The 16,872-nt window shown below is 46.3% G+C and overlaps 7 protein-coding genes across 7 annotated transcripts; 3 read left to right on the forward strand and 4 right to left on the reverse strand.

Moving 5' to 3' along the window:
- Positions 1–780: 780 nt before the first annotated feature.
- On the reverse strand, positions 781–2,642 carry N7455_007582 (uncharacterized protein; the record flags this gene model as incomplete). The annotated part of the gene is made up of 2 exons (XM_065605665.1): positions 781–1,329; positions 1,398–2,642. The coding sequence occupies 2 exons, from the start codon at positions 2,640–2,642 to the stop codon at positions 781–783; spliced, it is 1,794 nt and encodes a 597-aa protein (XP_065461519.1).
- Positions 2,643–3,079: 437 nt separating this feature from the next.
- N7455_007583 (amidohydrolase family protein) lies at positions 3,080–4,204 on the forward strand (the record flags this gene model as incomplete). The annotated part of the gene is made up of 1 exon (XM_065605666.1): positions 3,080–4,204. One exon carries the CDS (start codon positions 3,080–3,082, stop codon positions 4,202–4,204), a length of 1,125 nt encoding a protein of 374 aa, XP_065461520.1.
- Positions 4,205–5,260: 1,056 nt separating this feature from the next.
- N7455_007584 (FAD-dependent oxidoreductase) lies at positions 5,261–6,599 on the reverse strand (the record flags this gene model as incomplete). The annotated part of the gene is made up of 2 exons (XM_065605667.1): positions 5,261–6,001; positions 6,075–6,599. 2 exons carry the CDS (start codon positions 6,597–6,599, stop codon positions 5,261–5,263), a joined length of 1,266 nt encoding a protein of 421 aa, XP_065461521.1.
- Positions 6,600–7,581: 982 nt separating this feature from the next.
- N7455_007585 (cytochrome P450) lies at positions 7,582–9,303 on the reverse strand (the record flags this gene model as incomplete). Its single annotated transcript, XM_065605668.1, has 7 exons — positions 7,582–7,659; positions 7,718–7,743; positions 7,796–7,846; positions 7,902–8,013; positions 8,064–8,689; positions 8,743–8,997; positions 9,045–9,303. 7 exons carry the CDS (start codon positions 9,301–9,303, stop codon positions 7,582–7,584), a joined length of 1,407 nt encoding a protein of 468 aa, XP_065461522.1.
- Positions 9,304–9,919: 616 nt separating this feature from the next.
- On the reverse strand, positions 9,920–11,019 carry N7455_007586 (uncharacterized protein; the record flags this gene model as incomplete). The annotated part of the gene is made up of 4 exons (XM_065605669.1): positions 9,920–10,132; positions 10,183–10,476; positions 10,544–10,723; positions 10,777–11,019. Coding segments are annotated over 4 exons (930 nt in total), but the record flags the coding sequence as incomplete, so codon positions are not given.
- A 905-nt stretch (positions 11,020–11,924) lies between these two features.
- N7455_007587 (uncharacterized protein) lies at positions 11,925–14,171 on the forward strand (the record flags this gene model as incomplete). Its single annotated transcript, XM_065605670.1, has 1 exon — positions 11,925–14,171. The coding sequence occupies one exon, from the start codon at positions 11,925–11,927 to the stop codon at positions 14,169–14,171; it is 2,247 nt and encodes a 748-aa protein (XP_065461524.1).
- A 1,846-nt stretch (positions 14,172–16,017) lies between these two features.
- On the forward strand, positions 16,018–16,500 carry N7455_007588 (uncharacterized protein; the record flags this gene model as incomplete). Its single annotated transcript, XM_065605671.1, has 2 exons — positions 16,018–16,211; positions 16,236–16,500. The coding sequence occupies 2 exons, from the start codon at positions 16,018–16,020 to the stop codon at positions 16,498–16,500; spliced, it is 459 nt and encodes a 152-aa protein (XP_065461525.1).
- Between the last annotated feature and the right edge of the window lie 372 nt (positions 16,501–16,872).

Here is a 16,872-nt window from a genome sequence, read left to right on the forward strand (position 1 = left end):
GTGGATCATCACTGTCCGGTCCGACGATATGCTCAGCGCCGCTTCGGCCCAGTCATTTTAGTCCGCGGACGAAAGATATGCCCTCGCACTTTTCACATTCGGGCCCCTCAACCATTTAAACGCTTACACAAGAATCGCCGTGAAATCGCCGCGTTCTTGTTTCAGTTTCGAATTTGAATTTCCTTACCAATCAAAGCTTTTCGAGTAAATCGTACGTGGATGGAGCCTTCACCACTACAACGCCCCCCTCTCTTTACCCTTTTGTCATAATTCCCAACTTTACACTGTCATTACCTCTCGGGCCTCCGGCAACGACCGGCTGGGAGACGACCTTGTCCCCTGGAAAGCGAGGTCAAACCGCTCAACTTCCCTGGCTTCCCCTGGCTCCCCGGGAATTTCATCGACACTGTTGTATTCATCTCATCCGGCGGACGCGGCCAACAAGTGACGTCATCACGACACTTGGTTAAAAATGCCATGGCTGCACAATACGACGTAACTCCATAGCTTCCAAGGTTGGCACCTCCAAATTACCCCCTGGGAGGCTAGATTATACTTTAAAACACTTTCTGCAGACTTGCGAACTGAAAAATATCACATAGCGTCCCGCTATCATTAAGGAAAAGTCACCGAATCAATGAAACCAAACCATACGTAAATAATTTCAGCTTCATGCTTCGCCTTTATTGATTTTATTGGTTGCTCAGTATTAAATCAATGACAATCACCGGATCATGTTGAATATCCCATTTCGTATAGGCCCGAGAGCAACGTCTCGACTCAGGCCCTACTTCCGTCCACCACTGGGAGTACAAGGCACGAGTCATATTTCCCTCCCGTGTGTACGTAATGTTGGCCAACATTCTCATCCTCGGCCTCCTGAGGCTTCATCACTACAACCGAAGGAGCACTCAAAAAATGACCTCCGATGCGAAGGAGGATCCCTTCGCCGGCTGCGAAAGCCATGCCCATGGGCCATAGCGTAATATCCAACGGAACGATAGTTCCGGGTGAAATCTTTTGCTCGCAATTGTGTTGGTAAAAGACCTCCTGCCCATCCGAGCTTGAGCGTGTCCGATCACGGGAGACGGAGGAGGAGGCTCGGAGGAACCCTTGAGGGCCAAAGAGCTTGGATGTTTCGGCAGCTGGGACCTCGCTTTCTGGAACAGGACACGGAAAGTTAACACCCTCAAGAAGATTTTTAGATTTATCAATCTTCCGGAGTTGGACAACGACATCCATATCATCCTTTTGTTTGCAGGACATCCAAAGTCGGACCTTCGCGTAGCCGGCAATCTCAGTATATTCGTTGAAATTGACAACAAAATCCTGATGGTTGTTATTAGTCTCCTAAGCCAAGAGGGAACCAAACTTCTAGGCCAATTCTGATAACTTACAGAGGTAGTAGCTTCAAGGCCATGCCCATCGTGGCAAACAGAAGATTCTGCGTCCCTCGGAGATGCATAGAGTGATTTGGTAGCAGCGTCGAGATAATATGTTTCCAATCTTTGTCGACGAAGCGGGAACTCGGTTTCTGGTCTTTCCACAATATTCGGAATAGACCCATATCCATGAAGAGACAAGCGTAGGGAAGGCGTATCATGTTCCCAGCCATTCATGATCCCCTTACAATAACGATCAAAGAAACGTTGCAAGTCATCGTTCGAGTTGCGTTCGTACATCTCATACCATTCGAAATTAGCATGAACGCGCATCCATTTCTTCGTCGAACCCGCGCGGCGATAAGTATCGAAGGACCCTTGGACATGGAAGGGGTTGGAGAAGGATCCCAGCAAGTACAATGGGACGTTGATATTCTCAACCGCATCGCACTTCCCAGCCCAGTATTCATCAAAAAGTGGATGAGTTTTGACCATTTGCGCCATGTCTTCAACTTCATGGTTCCCGGCGACTCCCCACTGATACTTTGACATAAAGGTATTGTGCATCGCGAAACCCCCACGACAGAGAAGTTGCCGATAGATGTCGGTAAATCCTTCCCAGGGAGCCAGTGCTTTTAAAGCGGGGTGAGTCTGTCTCGAGGCGAAATTGACTTGAGCTTTCGCCAAGTATGAATTACCACCCATGCAGACGCAGCCGTTACACCACGGCTGCTTTGACATGTAGTCAATGGCATCGTAAATGTCTTCGGCCTCCTGATCGCCCCAGAAGAAAAATGTTCCTTCCGAAAACTGGGCACCTCGGGCGTCAACATTCACGACCGCATAACCCCGTCTGCACCAATCTGCGGGATCCAACCCTTCAAATGTCTCATACCCGGACGTCCAGTCTCTGGGGACTCCAGAACGATGCCAAATGCCATCGATGCTGATACTTGACTTTCCATAAGGGCTCCAGCAGATAACGACGGGGACTTTGCTTTCATCAGAAGTGACTGGTCGAAAGATGTCGGCATATACGTGAAGCCCATCCCTTAAAGGGATCGGTGTGTCGCGGTAAACAAATGAATCCACAAGCATTTGCTTCCGCCCCTCCTCTTTAGCATGACCTTTCGGCAGAACAAACTGCTTTGGGTCAAATTTGACATTGAATGGTTTATACCTAGGGTGGGCCTCGACTGGCAAAGGTTTGACAAAATTGAGATCCGGGAACCGAGACTTGATGTTCTGTGTGGTATTCATTGCGTATGACAGATCTTGTATGAATGATATCACAGGATCCGTGACGGTTTAGAGGGTATCGTTTTTATAGTATATCATGACATCATAATCATTAAGCGGGGCGTTTTCATATTCGCAGTGGGGTATGCTTGGCCCGCGGACGACGAGATGTCCGCGGACTCTTGCGAATAAAATTTGTGGAAAACCCCCCCCGTGGAGGACTAGTACGGTCTTTTTTTCGGTATCTCGGGTTGTTGAGACACCGATCACCGATTTCATAGTAAGTTAGCTTTCTAGGCGTTATGGTGGAGACTTGTTGTTTGGCTAGGCCGAATATATTTGGTAATGTTGGCAAGCTGTTTTATCCTCCGTGTAGAATATCATATAAATAAACCCCAATTTTTCTCTAGTCAAAAGTTCATGCTCAGTACCTCCCTTCTATGATCCTTCCTTCCGCTATGTCTATTGCAACACATACGGCCGCCATTACAGGCCTCACCAACGTTTGTATGGCACAGGTTGCCCCCATCACCGCCATTACCAATGTCAGGGTGTTTGATGGACAGAAGATTTGCCCACCCAGCACTGTCATCATCAATGGGGAATTCATTGGAAGCCTTGATATGATTCCCACGGAGACACTGGACGCCCAAGGAGGCATTCTGCTGCCAGGGCTGATCGACTCTCATATTCATTTGACAGGGCGTGATGACCTCAGTCAACTGGCTGAATACGGCATCACAACTGGATTTGATATGGCTACTTGGCCAATTGAGCTTCTTGATTCGCTCCGGGAAGAGAAGGGTGTTACTGATATTCTCGGTTCAGGTATTCCTGCAACTTCTCCTGGAAGCGCTCATAGCAAAATTCCGACAATGCCTAAGGAGGCATTAGTTGCCAACGCTTCGGAAGCCAAAAAGTTTGTTGATGACCGCGTTGCAGAAGGGGCAGATTACATCAAAGTCGTCGCCGATGTACCTGGGCCAGATCAAGAAACAATCAACGCTCTTGTTTCGAATGCCCATCTGAATCAAAAGCTAGTCGTTGTCCATGCCATCAATGTTATCGCTACACAGATGGCTCAAATCGCTGGCGCAGATGTCATCACACATGCTCCCCTTGATGGCGTTATGAGTGATGCAGAAGTCCACCAAATGGTGAAGGACAACCGTATCAGTATACCAACGCTGGTGATGATGAATGTCACGGCCATATCAAAGGGGTTGGACTTTGAAAATGCTTGTAAGACTGTGGTTGCACTTCACCGCTCAGGTGTGCCTGTTCTTGCTGGCACAGATGCCAATAGTGCACCTGGCGTACCGGCGCAGGTATCACACGGCATCAGTCTTCATGAGGAGCTTGAACTTCTTGTTCGTTGTGGGATGTCAACAACAGAAGCTCTTCGGGCTGCGACAAGTGTACCAGCGAAACATTTTGGCTTGTGTGACCGCGGGGTTATCCAACCTGGCTATCGAGCCGATCTGGTTTTGGTTGGCGGGAACCCAATTGAGAATATCACGGCAACAAAATCTATTCAGAAGGTATGGATTGCCGGGCAGGAATTCAAGCGTTCGCAGGTTTGAGGTTGTGTATGGAAATTTACCAACCTGTGTGTTGTAAGACATAACTTTCGGGTGGGATTCATCATCATTCAAGTAATTGATTGAGAATGTTCGCTATCTATGAAAGTGAAGAGAATTTGTTGTTGCAGCCTCAGGCTGCATATGTTGGTGCCTCAAGCATCAATCCCTCCATAGTTATGTGTTATGTGTGTAGTCGGCAGATCGGCCTTCCATAGGAATTAACTCTCTCCCACCCCACTTCTTGGCCCCTGCATTTGTAGATGCCACAACATAATTCCTTGGCGTCCCTTCACATATTTTTGGAAAATAATGTATATGTTTACACGCGCTTTGAGTTTTCATATAAAAGCTACGGATCTAGAAGATCTATTTCTCGTCTTCGAGTACTCGGAGATGTTTTCACAGAAGGTAGAAACAGCAGTCCCACCTTCATGTAACCGTGTACAAGTTCTAGAGATTCAGAAAAGGTAATATCTGACCATATATAAGTGAATATTGTAACATGGGGCCCGCAATATAGCGTTGCTAATGATACTCAGGATCCTCGACACAATATCTCGAGGTTTTAGAAACGTAAGTATATAGTTAAAGAGTGAGTTAATAACATATAAGAGATAATTGATCTAGAGCTATTCTCTATTCTCTAGTACTGCTACGAAGCGTTAAGCCTCGATGATTTGTCCCATGGGGGCGAGACCGACGCCTTGGTGAATGTCAAATTAACATATTAATACCTACACCCAGCACGAGTTTTCGTATCCTAATTTCATTTAGCTTCTATAATTTATACTGATAGCCCTGTACGATATTTTACTTAAAGGCTGGATCTATGCCTTCAGGGGATGAAACTCTTAGCTGGATCATTTCAAGGTATCTATATCATATTTCGAGGCTCATAAAGCACTAGATCGTCAAGTGTGATCACAAGACAGGCTGGCTAATTGCGTGGTAATGTCATAATTCAATCGCGGGCCTTTTCTATAGCTGCATTGTTTGTAAATGAACATGGGTTTGGCAAATACAAAGTTACTTCGCGTCATAAATAACTCCATAATGCTACATATCCTTGAATTCTTTACTCAAATTTCTGGCTGCATCTTGGCCGAAGAATGTGCGCTCCACCTTGAGTCCATTTTCGATATGTGCGTGGCCACGAGGAAGCATCTCGGTCTCGTAAGCTGTCACAGCACGATCCAGGGCCTCTGCATCGGCCTCCTGATCAAAATCGCCCTTTGGCTTGTCACTTAACTCCTCCATAATGCGCTCAAACAGCATCAGCGCATCGTACATAGCTTGGTTGACACCTTCACCGTTTGGCGACGCCAAATGTGCTGCATCACCCATCAAAGCAACACATGGAACATGCTTCCAATGGTGATCGCCCTGGTCACTTGTGCTGGAACCACCCCTAATAGGTTGATGAAGAACATGCGGATTGAGGCGACACCATGGCCAGACACGCCAGGGTCCCTCTGCATCGGAAACAAAGGCTCGCAGATGCGGTGCCCAATTACCATAAAAACCACTAGGGGCAAGCAATGCTGCGCGCGTCTCATTGACTTTGAGTATATCAAGGTCACCACCAGGGCGTGTCAGGTCCTGTGGGCCCTTAATTCCCATGTAGACACGATATGAGCGGTCAGACATTTGCTGCACGCATAAGACCGAGCGCTCGCCCATAGCTACTGAATTCCCAGAGCCAACCATCTCGAGTGCCGCGTCGTACTGTGGATTGTCGACCGAGAGTCGGCCCTCAATAAATACGATGCCGGAGTATTCCGGTTCAGCTGGGGTAATCTGGGTATAATTAGCATACAGGAAACCATTGGGCCCCGGAGGATAGTTAATATGCAGCAAATAATGCACTTACTAGCTTGCGCAGCTTACTCCACCCGCCATCCGCGCCCACAACGAGCCGAAATCCAGTCTCAGTAGATCCATCTTTAAAGCGCAGCTTTATGTCCGCGGCGCTTGGTTGCTTGTAGGGCTTACCACGCTCAACTGCACAAAGGCTCTTTCCCCATTGAACACGATGCGCCGGCAATGAATCTAGCAATATCTGTCGCAACTGCTCACGGTCGATCTCCGGGGCATCACGCTCCACATCAATCTTGGAGTGGTTATTACCAAGATAGTCTTGAACAACCAGACTTGTCGCCTCGCGGCGCGCCAATTTCTCAAATTCGGCATGGAGACCTGCGCGGCGCAGCGCCTCCTGGCCCGTTTTTCCATGGATGTCTAGCGTGCCACCCTGATAGCCTGGCTCAGGGACGGAAGATGCATCACGTTCAAATAAAACGTAACCAATTCCAGAAATTTCGAGCAGGCGGGCAAGTGTCAGGCCACCAGGACCACCTCCAACGATGGCAATCGGTGCGGGATTCAAATTGGACATAACGCCGTTGTGAATTGGACGGTACGAAAAGGTTGCCCTTTGGCTTGCTGACCTGTACACAGCTGGCGCTTGTTTTCGATGAATAGAATTATAAGGACAGAACCGCATTATAAGATGTACTCGAAAGGGGTCCAAACTAAAATGCAGTTTGCACACTGCGGATTTTGAAGACATATAGTAAAGAGAAAACCCCGATTTCGGGCCCGAATTTGAAATATTTTACTAAGCAAAAATTGATTCTCGGGAGATAGTAAAGCCCGAGAGAAACTAGGATGAATGGAAGGGTGGCGACGTCGGACATTGAAACCCCGAGGGGTTTTCCCTTAAGTTATTTCGGAGTTTCCACGGGCCACATGCTAGCATTAACAAATATAGTAACCCCTTAAATGTACAGGTCTAACCTCACTGCTATCTCTTGGCATTTCTATAGGACCACCCCTATGGGACCAAGTGGTGGGTGTTGGCAAGGTCTAGGAATGGTAGTGTCGTGGACAAAGAATACCTGACCTAAGAGGATCATTCATATAAGAAGTAGCTACCTAACAACCACTATGTGTATGTCAACGACCGTCACATCTACCTCTCGCATTCCAAGCCCGTAAGCCAGAACCGACTGGGCACCCTTTATGTCGCACGGTCTGTCTCTTTTCTTGATTCATAAAATCTGTTGAAGTTTTCAAGTTCCGGATTTCTGTGAAACGACGCCTGCCTATCAACGAATTCATCCTTGATCACTTGGATCGATCCATTATTCACTTTCGAGGGCAAATAGTTACATGCAATCCACTCTGCATGACGAAGAAGCTGTGGTTTAAATATAGTCAGCATTGATCTCTCCCTTTTGCTCAATAGTCTGGACAATTTGGTCCCCTATCCTCCTTGTGTGGACCCTTGAAGTGCCAAAGGTAAATATGTACCACATAAATTATATACAAGGGCAAACTTGGGTCTAAAACCCCAGGATATACCGAAACAAAGTAACTTACTTGCAATGCTCCTTCAAAGTTGTCTCCGGGTCTGTCAGGCGAAGATCGAAACGCGAGAAAAGAGTTGGAATTAACTTTATTTTAAGTAGTCAGTACTGTGGCGGGGAATAAAAATGGGGAGCAAAATCCTACTTTGGACATTTCCATCCAGCTGATGTCTGTTTTTCATGTCAGATTAACCAGTCCCTTTGTAGTTGTCATGGTGCTTACTCCTGCCTAGGCACATCCTAGCACCGGATCCGAAGGCAAAAAAGAACCTCTCTAAATTTGTACGTCAGTAACAAGGGCGAAAAGCAAAAAAGATCAATTCTCATACGCATATCACCACTTTCATCTTTGAGCCACCGGTCTGGGCGGAACGAGTCGGCATCCTCGCCATAAATCTCTCTGTTTCGATGTACCGCCCATGGATTAGCTCCGATAATGGTCTGTTGCAATTAGCAAGTATACCGAGAAGAGGGCGCCGGGTTCATTTTACCCCTTCTGGAATGAAGTGTTCTTCAATGACAATGCCACTTGCGGGTGTGACTCTAGGAAGGTTCATACCCACAGCAGGATGTAACCGGAGGGCTTCATACATGACGGCTTGCAAGTAAGGCATGTTCTTAGATTGCTCAAGGGTCGCAATGTTTGAAATCAAGCCACTTCTTGCCAATGAGTCGATTTCGTCGAGGAGCTTTTTTTTGCATTTTGGATTTTTGAGAAGGTAGTAGACAATTGCTCTGAGGGATATCGCAGTTGTATCGCTTCCTGCGCTGATATTACTAGCGGCCATCGAGGTCACGTCCGCGACAGAGAACTCGAGAGGCTTTTCCTTTTGGACTTTGAACAGCTTTCCAAGGATATCTGGATGATCACTACCTCTGTCTTTCCTTTTTTCGACCTCCTGAACCGTATAGTCCCTCAAACTTCCGTGTCGGACATTAACTCCAAGATGGTTTCCGATGAGAGGCATCATGAAGTCATGAACCCAGTATACCCAGGGCACCTGGCCAAGCCACGTTCCGGACTTCAAAACCTTCTTAATCTGTGAGAAGATTCCATCATCCTGGTGAGCATCCATGAAACCAAATCGACGAGAGAATGTCACTTCGCCGATAACATCTACATTTTGCCTTGGTTAGCACACTAGACGAAGGATGAACTGCAAGACATACCAAAGGCAAACAGTTGCAACCACTCTCCGAGATCAATACTCTTATCCTGAAATTCTTCCATCTTGTCCATGAAATGAGATACCGCATCTTCGACATATGGCTCTAGGTCCTTCAATGAGTCCATCGCATATATGCGACTCACGAGCCGCCGCTGAATGCCATGGATCTTTTCATCCTGCTCGGCAAATAAATCGAATTTGCGATGGCCTTGGAAAACACCATACCAGTCACTTTTTCGAAATTTTGATCCAGCCCCTAATTAATCAGTACATCGTCTTTGCAGAAAGGTAAAATAAACCAACCATATATTTCCTTGATAGCATGGATGTCTGTCACTGAAACCTCGTTTGGGCCTGTGCGGACAAGTGTGCCAAATTTTGCATGCAATTTGAGCATCTCACGGTGCATATCTCCTTTCCAGGAGTGCTTGACCAGCCATAGTCTTGACAAACTTGCCTCAACAGGACCTGGGATGGAACCAAGAGGACTAAACAGTCGATAATACAAAACATAAAGCACGGCAAGGATGGCAGCAAAGGTGCATACGGTAATGGGCAGCATATCTTCAGATGTAAAGGTTTTCTTGGACAAATGAGAAGAGGTATTGCTTTCGGTTTTTGCTTTCATATAATAACAGATACCCCTTCAGTGCAACATATAATCGCTTGAACAAAGGTCCATTTGCAGACTCTATATAAATGTATCAATATGTACAAGAAAAGCTAAATTGGGTTTCTGATACCTCCCTGCGCGGGGTACGCGGGGAAGATGGAGACGCTAAACTCTCTTTAGTCGGTGTCAACATCGGAGAATCTACGTGCATAAAGAAATTTGAAATGATGTCAAAGCTAGGATTTATGCCCAGTGAAGTGATTGGGTAGGCCTTGGGGCTGCATCGTTGCAATATTCATCAGCAATTATGCTTAGATTCCATCTTGCTCACCTTATGTTGGTTCTTGCTCACCTTAGCTTGGTAAATTTCCAACATATGCTGCAGGATATTCTAGATTGACGTGAAACCGAAGTCCGTTTACCACTCAGAGGTGGATTACCTACGTAGCCTAAGCGTTTATTGAAAAGAATAGCTAGTCCCCACAATAGAGACAATGTAAACGTTCTGTATGTGAGTCAATGAATGATTATCAAGACAATCCACCGAAGGTCTGACCGGTAGGTATTAATCCTCGTATCTCGCAAACACGCTCCGTTGGGCCTCAAACTCAGCCTCAAGCACCTCTCGGTGTCTTTCGCTCCGTGGCGATATATTGACCGGGAATCTTTTCGGGGAAAAGACAAAGCCTTCCGTATAAGCTGTTTTTACATCGCTGTCAATTTCCAGGCCCTTAGCGGATATATCAAAGCCCCAGGTAATTTTTGCCATGTTGAGCATCTAACTCAAGTCAGTCAAGTGTGCACAGTCCCTTGGTATATTAAGCATACTAGTGAATTCTCTGCCAGTCGCTGGCCAGGGCACACTCGGCGACCTGCTCCAAAACTATACGTAACTCTGCGATGGTCATTCGTTTCATCTTCATTTCCTTGCGAGCCAAACTTATTGTTTAGAAACCGCTCTGGGAGAAATTCATCCCCCGAAGTGTACTCCTGTTCTCTGTGAATAGACCATACGTTTGCGAATACGATTGTTCCTTTAGGAAGATGGTAGCCTTCATAACTGTCGTCTTGAATGAGTAGATGGGGTACGCCACCAGGTGCAACAGGTCGCCATCTTAATGTCTGCCCCCAATTAGTAATGGCAAAGCCGCGAATTGACGATCATATTTATTATAGAGTTGTGACGTACCTCAGTCATGCAAGCTCTTAAATATGGCAAGTTATCCAGATCTTCAAATATTGGAGACCGCTCAGTGCCGCAGAGCCTATCTAGTTCGCTCTGGGCTTTTGCAAATGCCGCTGGATTGCTGATCATCCCCAACATATATGAGAGAAGTGTCGAGGCGGTGGTATCTGATCCCGCTTCCATCTATTGTGAATGAGAATCTCAAAGCCGTGCGGACGATTAGGTTCAAAACTCACTAGTATTCCACCCAGATAAGCAATATGTTCATCATCCAGTTCATTCTTTGGCTGATCCTGCAAAACTCGTTCCATGAAGGAGCCGGTTACGTTCCCCTTAGCAATCCGAGCTTTAGTTTCTTCGATCAGAGAAAAGTATAAAGAGCGCTGCTCAGCCCGGATTGCCTTTGCCTTCACTTTCCAACTCGCGAAGAATTGTGGTATGTATCGCAGAAAAGGAAATGCATCAACCGGAGGTGTGGCTCCTGGTTCCAGGATGGAAGTGAACTGCTCCTGCGCATGATAAAGTGCCCGAACCTTTGGTGAATTAAACTCGGCTCCGCGTTGTCCAAATACGGAGGACTAGGGTTCCGAAAGGAATAAAGGAATGCGAATATACAACATAATCATATTCGCAGTCCGCGAATATGAATATATGAATTTTTTATTCGCGCGAATAAACGCATTATTCATATTCGCATTCATATTATTCATATTATGAGATTTCTCCGCATTAATACTTTGTCCGGTACAGCGGTTATCGTATTACCGAAATGCGCTTAGTGGTCGATTTCACAATACCATCACTTCATCAGCAAAGCTGAGCTATGAATTTCGATTGCGAATATATGCTGGGAGGTACAACCTACCTATGTAGAGTTGACCAGCTTGATGTACCATAGTGGATCTTTTTGAGACATGATACTCGTTCACGTGGGTCTGTCCATAGAAACTTGACACCGGCCACGAAGATCCGTTAATATTATATATATCTGTCAACCTAGTTGCAAATCATCTTAGGCAATTAAACGAATAGCTCTTCTCAGTTCCCTGATTTTATTCCAATCCACTCCAAACTTGGTGCACAAAGTAGCCTTGAGAAATGGCACGTAAAAACGCGTTTGCTCCACGACCCAGAGCCTCCAATGACCCTGGCTGCATTTGTTTACGTTCAGAATCGTCAATGTCGCGTTGCAGAAAACAGAAAAGAGATCTATCAACTTTCCACGTCAACAAGGGCATATAAAGCGTGAACATGACTGGGCTTGTCAACCATCATCCTATCCTCAAGTCCCCTATCAGTTTCTAACCCCAGCCCAGGTAGCTCAAGGTATGTGATGCATCACCGTCGATACCATTTTGATATACTGATACCAGGAAACAGTAGCATGGCATCTACACCTAATCCGTCCATGCGGAGAACGCGTGGTCTTCCACGTCGAGACTATAATGCTCTACACAATGGCCTGGTTTCGTCACCTTCGGAGCAGTCTGAGGAATCCACCTTTGAAACAGGACGCCCTTACTCTCCTGAGCCTTCCCCACCTAGGAACACCGAAGACACGCCTCGGACGAAGCAGTCTTATTCTTTGCTTAGCTCTTCCCCCTCCCCGTTTGATCCTGCATTTTCGGAAAGCAGGAGCAATACTAGTAGTCCGCACGCACATAAAAGACGAAAAACCAAGTCGTATTCTAGTTGGACCATTGAGCACTTTTGGACCACAGATCTGGATAGCACTTGGTGTCGGCAGGGTGGCCCACTGAAAAAAGACCGACTGCTGATTTGCAAACATTGCAGCTGGTCCTCCAGAGATTCGTCGCGCTATGGTTCCACTTCGAATTTGTTGGTGCATCTCCAGAAAAAGCATCGTATCAAGTCTGGGGCCGACTCCATCTTCTTACCCGCGGTCGAAGGAAGCCTCGACCGGTTCTTGGAGTCGCCGAGAAAGAAGGTTGGCGTTGAAGAAATGCTAGTCCGATGGGTCATTCAAACAAGACAGCCTTTTACAGTGGTGGAGCATCCGGCTTTCAGGGCACTCATTGAAGCAACGGGGGCTTCTTTGCCCATCAAGACTGCTGATACTCTTTTCAACCGAATCAAAGAGGAATTCCATTCAAGTAGGGCTTCAGTGAAAGAGGAGCTTGCCAGGAGCAGCCGCACACTCGCTTTGTCTCTTGACGTTTGGACGTCGGAAAATCAGATTGCGATAATGGGTATCCTTGGCCATTGGATCACCCCCGATTTTGAAAAGCGAGATGAGCTTCTCGAGTTCACCGAGATCAATGGGCCGCATTCTGGAGAGAATCTAGCGGAAGTTGTATTGAAGATGCTCGCCGAACTGGACATCGCGCCAAAGCTCCTGACCATCACAGGAGACAATGCGGGCAATAACGGGACGCTCTGTGATAGCCTGCATGACCAGCTCCTCAAGAAGTATGATAATGACGATGACCGCTTTCGCATTAGGCCTCTAATGCGATTCCGCGGACGACCGAGCTTCATTCCTTGCCTTGCCCATATCCTCAATCTGATTTGCAAAGATGTGTTAGCTTCTTTGAGGGCTGGTTCGGCTCGAGAAGCAAAGGCGATCCTGGACGACATGGCCATTCATACTAGCCCAGCATTCAACTCCATTCACAGCACGAAAGGAGCAATCATGAAAATACGACTTCTGACGCTGTGGATCGCCCGTAGCCCACAGCGCCGCCGGGATTGGAAAGAAGTATCACCTGGAAAACAAGTCAGTTATGATGTTGACACCCGATGGAACTCGACGTATATCATGATTCAAGATGCCCTTCGGCTACAAACTGAGCTGGGGCAGTTTGTGCGGATACATCCAGAAATTCAGGCCCTCCAGCTTACCGATGACGAGTGGTCGACACTTCAGCAAGTGGCCAAGATCCTCAAGCCGTTCTGGGACCACACGAACTCTGTTTCAAAGGCATGCCCAACAATTGTGGAAAGTCTACCAATTTACTGGAGTTTGGACGATTTGTTAAATGACGTTCGAAATGCGGAGGGAGATTTTGAAGACGTGAACATTGAAATTCGCGATGCGGTGGAAAGAGGCATTCGTAAGATGAACAAGTTTGCTAGGAAAATGGACGACAACCTTCTTTACTATGTGGCTTCCGTGTTGGATCCGCGCATCAAATCGTCTCTGATTGTGTCTCAAATGAGCGAGCAAGATTCGGGGCTTATCGTCTCGCAAGTGCGGGAATTTCTTAAGAAAGAATACCCTCCAGAGCCATTTGCGTCATGTGAAGTTGACCATCCACGTCCAGCAGGGATGTCGGAAACAATGTGGAGAACTCTGCGCAAAGTCCAGCCATCCAAAGAGGCATCTTTGTCGGATATTGACAAGTATTTGGATTCCCCGCCGGTCAACTGGTCCCACCACATGATCGGCGATGCGGACGCAGAATGGGTCCTCAAGTGGTGGAAGGCAAACGCCTTTAATTTTCCACTCATGGCAAAAGCCGCTCGCGATTACCTACCCATCCCTTCGGCAGAGGTCGGGATTGAGCGCGAGTTCAGCAATGCTCGAGATGTCTTGGGCCTCCGAAGGCACCGTCTGAACGCGGAGACTATGCGATGGCTGATGCTATTGAGAGGAAAGTCTCAGACATAAATCTCCACCGGTGCATGCATGTAATTTTCAGTGCTTCGATATTAAAGACAGGCACATAATTCGCTATAGAATAAAGTGTCTGAGCATGATTGATGTATTCGAATGTAATGAAACGAATGGTAATGTATGGTATTTTATTATATGAATAAATATAAATTAATCATATATTCATGAATATTGCGAATATGAATAAAGGGCTTATTCATATTCATATTATTCATATTCATATTATTCAATTCATATTATTCATATTCGCAAATATTCATGAATATTCATGAATAATCATATTCCTTTCGGATCCCTACGGAGGACAGGATCACGGCGGTAGAATACCGTCGGATATGGTCGTAATATCCATCAGGGTCTTGGAAAAGCTGACACATTGTTTGTGTCGCTTCTGCATTCTGGATTGGAACCATAGAATCAACGGCTTTCACATTTAGAAGGGCCTGGATGGTTTTGCGAAGGGCTCGCCACCCTGCACCATAAGGTACCAAAAGAATATGAGTTTGGTCTGGACAGATCAGGTCATTTCCGACATAATTTTCGGGACGGCTTGAGTAAATAGCCCCCTTTTTATCAAAAAGTCTTTCACTTATTAGTGGCGGAGCGATTTTTACCTGCCGATAATCACTTACTCCTTTACATGTTTCCAGCTGTTTAAAATGACAACATTCTGGGGACCCATTTTCAGGCCAACAATGGAGCCGTATGTTTGCGACAATTCATGAAACCTAGAATATGGTCAGATCAAACCACTTGCTTTTTAGGGCTTGTGAGGGCATTTCGTTACTTAAGAAAGGCTTTAGACTGGGGTAGTTGATGGAGGTTTCCAATAAATGGCAAGGTTGCTGGACCAGGAGGAAAGTTCATCGGTCGTTTGCTCTCCCAAAAGAATTTCCAAAGAAGTCCGGCAACCACGCAGCCAGAGAGGCCAAGGAGCATTTGGAACATCATTGGCGTGAACATGGTTGAATTTCCTTAGGAGCGAAGAGATAAATGCACGAAAAGGGGAAATAGATTCACTTGGCGAGAGATTGCCGTAGCTGAAGGAAGATGGGTGCTTCTGTATTTTAATTCTCATCGAAAACCCCTCAAAGTCTATGCATAACTTCTATTACGCCCATAATTTAATTTCCCCCCGCTTCCTCCGTGTGGGGAAAGGACCGTAAGAACATGGTTGTGGAGAAAGCTACCAGCATTTCGATACTAACATGCATGCAATTTTGAAATTCCTAGCCAAAACCAACCAGCGCCAAATTATGAGCTGTCGATATTGCAAAGAAAAAGCAGAGTCCGAACAAAAGAGGAATAGTGCGAACTATCCAATATGCTCTTATGCTTCCCATGAGTAATGCTCAAAGAATCAAGCTAGTAACATTGATGGCTTTGTCCGTGGATATGCACGGGATACCAGATTAGGTCGGCTGGTGCATTACTCCGATTAGTTTCGGATAAGCTACAATTACATTCCTTTTTAGTTTCTGTTCTCGTAATGCGGGGGAGATGATGCAGATATAAACCGGATTCCAGTGTAACAGTTCTAGATTTTTAAATTTGGATCTTTTGTTTCAACTTACACCGAAACCTTTGAATTTCCGCCCTTCCTATATTCAGTTTCTTCAATCGCCCCTACCAAACCAGAACTCTCGTGGTTTCCAACAATACGCTATGGCTCTTACTAGTGACAGGCTTGTCCAAGAGTCTCTGATAAAGTCACTCCTTATTCGCGAGCGATATTACAGAGACACCTGCCAGTGGGACAATTTTCGGGACAGTTATCACCCAGATTCTTCCAAAACGCACATCGAGATAACCTGGTGAGAATGAAGGATATCGGAGCAAAATGGATGTTACTAAGACGCGAAATAGGTTCCAAGGCGATATTGATGGGTTCGTTTCCGGCTCAATGGAGATGGCTAAGGGCGGAACTGGTTCAGTTCATACGATCTGTCCAGTAGAGTTGCACATAAACGGCAACAGGGCTGTTTCCGAGTCGATAGGCTCCATCTCCATCCGCTTCTCCTACAATGGACTGCTGTATGACTGTGTTTCTATTAACAGATTTATCTCACGTCTGGAGTGTGTGGATGGCAAGTGGAAGTTGTTGACCCTGGAAGCGATTTATGACCGAGACTCCATCATACCGACGCTGCCATCGTTTCAACCTGGGGAACTACCTGTGCCGAAGGGCGGGAGGGAGAGCTACAAGTGCATTACATGGGTTTTATCCCAAAAAGGATTTAAAATCAAGCAGGATCTGCCAGGGGTTGATGAGCCTCACCGCTACATCGGACTGATGAAAGAGCATTTGGAATGGTTGTTTTGAGATTAGTTAGTCTCAGACTGGATACAGTATTTATCGTCATCCCTGTCACCATCGAATGCAAGAGCATACCTTAACTTTTTGTTGTGCGTCGTCTGGTAATGCCCCTCTCGCTGCTCACTTGGTATATTCGTAATAGAACCAGGAATGAGGAATTGACGTCGACGGTAAGGTCCGTAATTGAACGGCGTAAGAGAGTTGATTAAACTGTCTTCCATTTTGTCTCTCTGTATCAGCACTTAGCTACCACCCACATATTACGGAAGACAGTGTCCCAATATGTGGTGCGCTGTTTCTCTTCCGCCATGCCATGGTCACAATAATAGTGCCGCACGGTCATGTGGTAGATCAAATATTGAGTTTATTGTAAATCGA

Source organism: Penicillium solitum (genome assembly GCF_028829755.1).
Source record: "Penicillium solitum strain IBT 25940 chromosome Unknown utg000004l_segment0_segment0, whole genome shotgun sequence".
NCBI lineage: Eukaryota > Fungi > Ascomycota > Eurotiomycetes > Eurotiales > Aspergillaceae > Penicillium > Penicillium solitum.